An 8,310-nucleotide genomic window follows, 5' to 3' on the forward strand; every position below is an offset into this window, starting at 1 on the left:
GAGTCTGGCCCTGCACCCCTCTTCCTGGGACCCACAGTGACTTTTATCCAGCCAGTAAAACAGAAGGTTTATTGGACAGCAGGAACACAGGTTACAGCAGAGCTTGCAGGCACAGTCCGGACCCCTCCACTGAGTCCTTCTGGGGGTTCAGGGTGCTTGGATCCCAGCTAGGATCCCCTGAATTCCACCCCACAGCCCCAAACCCAACCTGTCCTGCCTTTACTCCTCCGGCCGAAAACCCTTTGTTCCCCTCTCCTCCGCCCAGGTGCTCCCCCCTCCCCCCTGCCGGGTTCGGATTAGACCCTGACTACCTGTCCGCCACCTACAGACATCCCCTGCTTTCCCGTTCCCCACACCGACAGTCCCTACTCCTTCCCGTTCCCCACACACACAGCCCTACTCCATCACACTCAGCTTATCTGCTAAGCCTGCCGAGAACCCGGCTGGTTAGTGCTGGTGAATTTAGTGTCCGGGGCACCTGTCCTCCTGCTACTGGACTGAGAGCCCCTAAACTCACTCATTTCACCTTGGATGGTGACGCCACTGGCTTTCTGTCATTGCTGAACTGAGCCAGCTCCGAGCCGGGACCCCAAGGCAAAAGGGGGTGGCAGCCAGCCAGCCCCCGCCCCCTCAAAGACTGTGATCTTCCAGCAAACCCTGCTACAGATGCTGTGCCGGTGGCAGTGAACTGGCCATCTGGCTGCACTGTGGCATCTTATAAAAATAGAAAGTGCTCATCTATTATTGGGAAGTCCACCCCGGGCAGCAAGGCAGGACACAGCACTGCATCCTGCACATTCCCTGGCCCAGTCTGTTCTGGGGCAGGGGCCTGGAGCTTTCTCAGTGGGGACGGTGCCACAAGGACTCTGCAAGGGCAAACAGACGGCACGGTGCTTGGGCAGTGCCACCCCTCAGCAAGGGGACTGCAGTGGTTAGAGAGAGGGGCCTGGGAATCAAGGCTCCTGGGCTCTACCCCCAGCTCTGCGTGTGGAGTGGGGACTAGTAGGTTAAAGTGAGGGGGCTGGAAGCCAGGACTGCTGGGCTAGGCTGGCCCTGTGCACGGGGGTGAATTTCATCCAACAGGCAGGAAAAATGGACCCTTTGCTAGTGATGAGAAGGGAAGTTAGAGGAATGTCCCCCCCATTCCGCGCTCCTCTGGATGTACAGACCCCCCCCCCTTTTTATTTTTAAATAGCTAAAACGGCAGCTGCTGTGCAGACGTGACCCACGGTGCCACTGCGGAGCTGCCTGGCAGTGCAGGGCTGCTTGGAAACCCCGATCGCCAGATGCTGCGAGTAATTTCACCACATGACCTCTGGATCCATCGCCTGTTGCTGGGGAGGGGTCAGAAACCAAGCTGGAGTGGATAAAAAGAAAACCCATGGAGGGTGGGGAGAAGTGGTTATCACCTGCGGGTGGTGAGCCATCTCTCTTCTATACCCAGCACTGGCACAGCCAGGATCCATTCGGGGTGCCCACAGAACTCCAGCCCAGGGTTTTTCAATGCCAAAGGGGAGATGGGAGTTAGCAGAGGTGCTTGGGGAAGGAAGAGAACTGGAACTGGACTCCTGTGGGGTGGACTCAGGGACCGATGGGCGCATGGCAGAAGTACCCAGACGTGGAGGGGAAGGGTGGTTTAGCTGCGAGGAAATTGCCTAGTTTTTTAAAGGTGTTTAGGCACCTTAATCCCTTCTAAAAAATGGGCCTTAATCTTTCTGGGCCTCAGTTTCCTTTCTGTGAAATGGGGTTAATGAGCCTTCCTTTGTTTAGACAGCGAGCTCTTTGAGGGAGGGACTGGCTCTTATTGTGTGTCTGGGCTGCGTCCGGCCCAAGGGGGCTCTGATCTCAGCTGGGGCAGGGACCGGCTCTTACTGTGTCTGGGCCGTGCCTGGCAGAGTGGGACCCTGATCTCAGCTGGGTCCCCTAAGTGTTAACAAAAGAACAACATGCAGAAGCCTGATTTTGCCACCCCCTACTCACATGGCTAATTCTCACTCAAGTGAGTAACTCTATCCACTTCCATGGGACTATGCCGCTGGGTCAGGATTGGGCCCCAGAGGATGTGTGCTCAGGTATCTGAACCACTTCCAGCCCACACCCACCAGTTACCCCTTCCCAGACCTGGGCTGGGGAAGTGAAACCTCCGTGGGGTTCCCCCCTCCATGCACACACTGTAGCCGGCCCTCAGGATATCCTGGGTCTCCCAGCCTCCCGCCAGCCCCCATTCTGCCGCTCTTCTGCCTCTCTGCACCCACAGTAACGGCCGTGCCCCTCTCTCCCCCTCCGAGCCTGCTCCAGAGCTCCAACCTGCCCCGCCCTCCGATATCCTGCCAGCTGGGGGTGCTGGGAGAGAGAAGCAGGGCCCTGGGTCTGTGAGCTCCTGGCTGCCTGACCCATGTGCGGGAGGTTGGGTGGCAGCAGATGGAGCTTTCCCAGAGGAGGAGGAGACCCCTGATGTGCTGCATCCAGGGGGTGGGGGAGATATTGGAGTGCAGGCTCCCTGCCAAGCAGCACGTACCCCAGCCCCCACCCACTGCAAAGCAGGAGTCACCCCACAGGAGTCAGTCCCTCCGGCATGAAACCCAGGGAATCCCAGCCCCATCCCACGGCCAGCCAGCATCTCCCCAAGCCCAGGGCTCCCTTCTGCAGCGCTGGGGGCGCGTGACAGCAGCGGGGGAGGTTCCAGCTGATGGCCCTTCCTCACCGCCTCTGCTTGGCTAGAGAACACCCAAGGAGGCTGATTAGCATGCAGGGCCTGGCCGACCCTCTGCCAGCTTCCCTGGTGCAGCTGGGAAGCCGCACCGCACGGAGTCCCCCTCACTCCCAGCCCTGCCCTCCCCACCAGCCTGGCAGCATGGGCCCAGGCGGGGGACTGAGGAGAGGGTCTCATGCTGACAATCAAGGGTTTATTCTCTTCCCACTGCAGTGGGGGGCGGCAGAGCCGATCCCTCCAGCACGTTCCCTGCACCAGCCGGCCTGGTCATTCTCCCTCGTTCTCAAGCTCCAAGACTAGCACAGTCTGGGTTGCCCTGTGCAACTGCTGCTTGCCAGCTGCCGTGCTCCACCCCAGAGGTGGCTGCAGTTCAGTGGTGGGTGAGTTGATGCCGTTGGCGTGCCAGGGGCTAGGGAAACGCAAGCGATTTGTGCCTTGGGGTTGGGGTGCTGGGCCAGATTCAAGTCCTGATCCTTATGGAGCCATGGCCCAGTCACTGACTCTCTTTGCACCTTATCCCCTTGTCTGTCAAATAGGCATAGTGGCCCTTTCTTTGCCTCTCTTGTCTGTTTCGAGTGTAGGCTCCTTGAGCCGTGGACAGTCTTTCACCATGTCTGTACAGCACCTGGCACCATAGGGCCCTGATCCCAGCTGGGGCCTCGGACGCAAGCGTAACGATCGTGCCCCATGTGGTTCTTTCTCATGCCCCAGCTGCTGCAGCTTGAGGACTGATGACTGGCCTGTCTCCTTGTAAGTGAAAAGGGGATTTGGCCCCCGTCCCCAGCCCTTTCTTCAGAGGCTGCCTTTGAGCCCGGCATGTAGGGTGACCAGATGTCCTGATTTTATAGTGACAGTCCTGATATTTGGGGCTTTGTCTTACATAAGCACCTATTACCCCTCACTCCCTGGCCCAATTTTTCCCACTTGCTGTCTGGTCACCCTACTGGAGCGTAACCCCTGCGTCCCTGTCTCTCTCTCACCACCCCGTGGGTCCAACCCTCCTGCTTTGGCCTGTGTGGGTTTGATGAGCAGATCTGGGGAACCCAGAGTCTCCCTTTGGAACGGGAGCTGGGTCAGCACCGGCTTCACCACTGGGCCCCCTTACGGGCTCTGAACCGCTGCTGCCAGTGAAAAGCCAGGGCTTCACCTGTGCCTGGGTGTGTGGGACAATGAGAAGTCATGTGTTCTCGTGGGCACAGCCCCCGGACATCCCTCCCAGCTGTACCAGTGACTCCTGCTGTGTGACCCCTGGCAAGGCAGGCACGAGCTTTGGGCCTCAGTTTCCCCATCTCTGCAATGGAGATCATAATGCTTAACAGCCCCTCGGCAAGGCTAGGGGGAAGAATAGAAGCTAAGGGCTGTGTGGGGAGATTTAACAGCAATGGAAACCTCTGGGTCCAAATGGGAGTTGCTGGTACCTAGGAGACAGGGGCCCTGTAAATGCCACTGCCAGAGGTGGAGCTAGGGGGCTAGATGTGGGGTTACATCTCTTACGGCACAGCCCAGGGATGGGGGTTTGTTCCACATTTGCATCTCCAGCACTTGGGGGCCGCTGTCGAGGGAGGCTACCAGTTCTGATGGTCCAATGGCGCGATGGGGTAAAGCAGGCACCAGGCTAGGGGGTTGGTCTTGTTTCTTATAGGCATTGGCTGGTCTGCGAATTGACCATGAAACGGGGATGCGGATCCTTCCTTTTTCCCACTCTGTCTTTGCCATTTGGACTGTGAGCATTTGGGGGCCTGTCAAATCCTGTGCAGCCCTCGGTCGGGGGCCCCTGATCACGGTTGGTGCTTCTGGATGCTGTGGAAACAGAACTAACAGGAGAAGACCAGACAGAGCTGGGCTTGGGAGGGGAAAGGACAAAGACGAGGATCTTGCATTCACGTAGGAGAGGAGTAGTTAGGGGTCCACTGGGTGACACCACAGACTAGATGGAGCAAACCATATGGCAGGGCAGCGGGGACCCAGGGCTGCTGGGAGGATCCGGGGCAGTGGGATGGAGGGCTGGTGGGAGGATCCGGGGTGGACAGGACCCAGGGCTGGTGGGAGGATCCTGGGCAGGGGGGACCCAGGGCTGGTGGGAGGATCCGGGGCGGCGGGACCCAGGGCTGGTGGGAGGATCCGGAGAGATGGGGAGGTGGAGTGCACGGACTGATGGTTGGAACCAGTATGACAGATGAGCCGTCTGCCGCACTGGGTGGTCAAACCCTACAGCCAGTCTGGCCCATCCCGCCCTGCTCTGCCCATTCCATTCCTGCCCCTTGTCGTTCCTACCCTGTGACGTGTCTCTTTCTCTCTCCTTTTTGTCTCATCCCCCTCCAGGTGCGTCAGCATCTCCCGTTCAAAATGCCCGAGCAAAGCAATGACTACCGGGTTGTGGTGTTTGGAGCCGGTGGCGTGGGCAAGAGCTCCCTGGTTCTGCGCTTTGTGAAGGGGACGTTCCGGGACACCTACATCCCCACCATTGAGGACACCTACCGGCAGGTCATCAGCTGCGACAAGAGCGTCTGCACCCTGCAGATCACCGACACCACGGGTAGCCACCAGTTTCCAGCCATGCAGCGCCTCTCCATCTCCAAAGGCCATGCCTTCATCCTGGTCTTCTCCGTCACCAGCAAGCAGTCCCTGGAGGAGCTGAAGCCCATCTACCAGCAGATCCTGCAGATCAAGGGCAGTGTGGACACCATCCCCATCATGCTGGTGGGTAACAAGTGTGATGAGACCCAGCGGGAGGTGGAGACCAAGGAAGGGGAGGCCATGGCCAAGGAGTGGAAGTGCGCCTTCATGGAGACCTCGGCGAAGATGAACTACAATGTCAAGGAGCTCTTCCAGGAGCTGCTCAACCTGGAGAAAAGGAGGAACATGAGCCTGAACATCGATGGCAAGCGGTCCAACAAGCAGAAGAGGACAGACAAAATCAAGGGAAAATGCAGCCTTATGTAAAGCACCGGACTGTCCCTCGTCTCTTCTCCGCCCTACAAGTTAAACGTCGGCGTTGCCCTCCTGTCTCCCCCACTCCTCCCCCTCACTACATCTTATCACTGTGACTGCTCTGGGGACTGTTTCCCTTTCCGATTCCACGCTTGGTATGTTCCCCTCACCTGGCGACCAGGGCCATGGTCTCGCTCTCTGGAAGGGGAATATGCAATACTGGGGGCTGGGGCTGGATCGCACACGTGCATTTGGGTTTCGTTTGTTTGCAGCGAGACGAGGGACGCGTGGGGGAAGCCAAGGAAACGCCGCAGGAAGAAGACTCTCGATCAACATTTTCTCTCTTCTCTTCCCCACTCTCTGGCTTTTGACTCTGTCTCTGGGTGCAGCCTGCGGGGAGACCTGTCTGAGCCTTGGCATGGATACTCAGCCCTTCACAGATACACTCATGTATTCCAGCACGAACTGAACAGAGAGTGCTGCTAACACAGACAACTTTTAGCTCGGGCATAGTGAGGCATCATTTGGTTCCCTAACGCCGCCGAGACCCCAAATCTACAAGGGAGGGGTAAGAGGCTGCTCTCAAGCCCTCATCAGACCCTTCCTTACCAGTCAGAGGAACACACACAATTCCCAAAGGGGTGATCTGATGTACATCGCTTAACTGGAGACTTTGAAGGACTAGCAACGCGCTTTGTGCGTCCAGGCTGGAACACAATCCCAAGGTCACCGCGGCCTTGCTGGGGATGGGGACGCTTTCAGGTTGTTTACCCAAGTTCCAAGAGATGCTGGTTAATCAATGAGGATCTGCACAAGGACCTGGAAGCTGACAAGGACAGCTGGGGCGGGTACGATACCCCACTGGGCAGTGGCACTCAAAGAAGGGGTATCTATATTGTCGAATGTCCTGGCTATTTGAACAGTGGGAGATACTGAAAACCAAAATGCATGTGCTCAGCCCAAGGAGGATTTTAGCTGGCCATGGCCAAGTTAAAGAGAACGAGACACTAGCCTAGGAGGAGTGACCAGGAATGGGAAAGCAGCGAGATGAGACAGAACCCAGCTGGAAGAGAGTTATTTACGCCGAGGCAGCTGTGAGGTGGGATGAGGGCAGGGTGTCCAGAGAGAAGTGATCCCTTTCTCATCCCCAGGATTTGCCTTTTTCTTTTGTTGTTGCCAAAATGCCAAGTGGCACCAGCGCAGCGTGAGAGGTCGGTAGTGCAGAGGTGGCTAAAAGAATAGCACATACCTAGCCAGCAGTGAGGGCGAAAGGGCTGGAGGTGAAGGAGGAGGGGTGAGCGCCAGCACCTTGATGATGTTTTGGACGCAGTGTGGAGCTGGTGGGATTTTCAGGACATTGAGGGATGAGGGGCAAACTGATGGGCCAGGCCAGGCTATGCCAGGCTGGACTGGGCTAGGCTGGGTTGGGGCATGCATAGCAGTGCTAGGTTTGGTAAGAATCTCAGCCTGAAGTGGAAAGTGTCACTGGGTGCTGCCTTTGGAACATCTGCCCCTAGCACCACTGTCTGTGCAAACATCTGCCCCTAGCACCGCTGTCTGTGCAAACAGTGTATTTCCGGGTGGAAGCAGGCAGCCCTTGGCGCACAACAGCTGGTAGTGGTGGTGCAAAACAGGCTCTGGTGCACACACAGTGGGTGGGGGTGCGAGGCAAGCATATGCACGCAAAAACTGGACCCGCAGGCTTGATTGCCCGTTGGTGCTTGCACTAATGCCTGTTCTGCGCACACACGGTTTCCACACTTCCCCTTTTGCACGCACAGTGCCCTGTTTTTGCATGTGGACTAGGGGCCTGCTTTGCAAATCCAGCTAGAGATGTCTGAATCCCGAGCTGCTTCCTAGCCTTCCTCCCCCAGCGGCCACAGACTCTGCAGAGGGCCATGGTCCAGCTCTGTGACATCTGAATCAGGAGCCAGGGGGAGGGGAAACCTTTGCACTTAAACCCTCTTACCAGAGTGAGCGAGTGTGCTCCAGTGTGTACCACTCAGTTTAGAAAGACCCTCCTCCCTGCTCTCCCAGTACCACCCTCCCTCCCTGCCAATGCACAACAGCTGTGTCTCCCCCCCCGCCCCCCCGGTCTGCTCCAGGGGCAGCCCCAAGCACTGCAGCTGGCAATGCCAGTACTGCAGCAGGGGGCGGCCATGGCGAGGGTATTTTATCCCTACGCTCCCTAGGGAATTGCCCGTTGGGCCCCAGGGCCAACAGCTGCAGATGCTCAGGGGTAGCCGTGCCAAGTGGGGTGACCCCAGGCACATCCCAGCTGGACCCAAACCCTGCACCCAGCCCCTGTGGTGGTAATAGGCTGACCCAGAACCGCTGCAGCCTGGGCCCCTCTCTGCGACAGGAGCCTCCTGAGCTCAGCCCTGCCACTCACCAGCCCTCTTGACTCTTTAACCCTTCGCAGCCCGGAAGCTGCCAGCCGAAGCACAATGCGTGGGGCTCCTCGGGAGCCCTGACCTAGCACAATGGCGGTGAGCACTGATGGGGGCGCCCCTGGGTTTGCGCTGCTGGGCCCCGGGGAGTGAGGCCGGGCCTGATGCACGTGCTGCCTGCTGGACTCTTGGCAGCCTTGCAGACAAGGCAGATCTGGAACTGGGCCCAGTGGCCTCTCCCTCCACCCCTCCCGCAGCTGCCTTGCTGGGGTAGCC

General features: G+C 58.3%; 1 protein-coding gene across 1 annotated transcript in view; it reads left to right on the forward strand.

Moving 5' to 3' along the window:
* Window positions 1-6,762, forward strand: part of DIRAS1 (DIRAS family GTPase 1) — a 20,613-nt gene extending 13,851 nt beyond the window's left edge. The window contains exon 2 of the mRNA XM_032792989.2: window positions 5,036-6,762. Within this exon, the coding sequence (XP_032648880.1) occupies window positions 5,060-5,656 (597 nt within the window). The 5' untranslated portion in view covers window positions 5,036-5,059 and the 3' untranslated portion in view covers window positions 5,657-6,762. The remainder of the gene's footprint in view (window positions 1-5,035) is intronic.
* The last annotated feature ends 1,548 nt before the right edge of the window (window positions 6,763-8,310 follow it).

The sequence above is a fragment of the Chelonoidis abingdonii genome, chromosome 11 (genome assembly GCF_003597395.2).
Source record: "Chelonoidis abingdonii isolate Lonesome George chromosome 11, CheloAbing_2.0, whole genome shotgun sequence".
In the NCBI taxonomy this organism is placed as follows: Eukaryota; Metazoa; Chordata; order Testudines; family Testudinidae; genus Chelonoidis; species Chelonoidis abingdonii.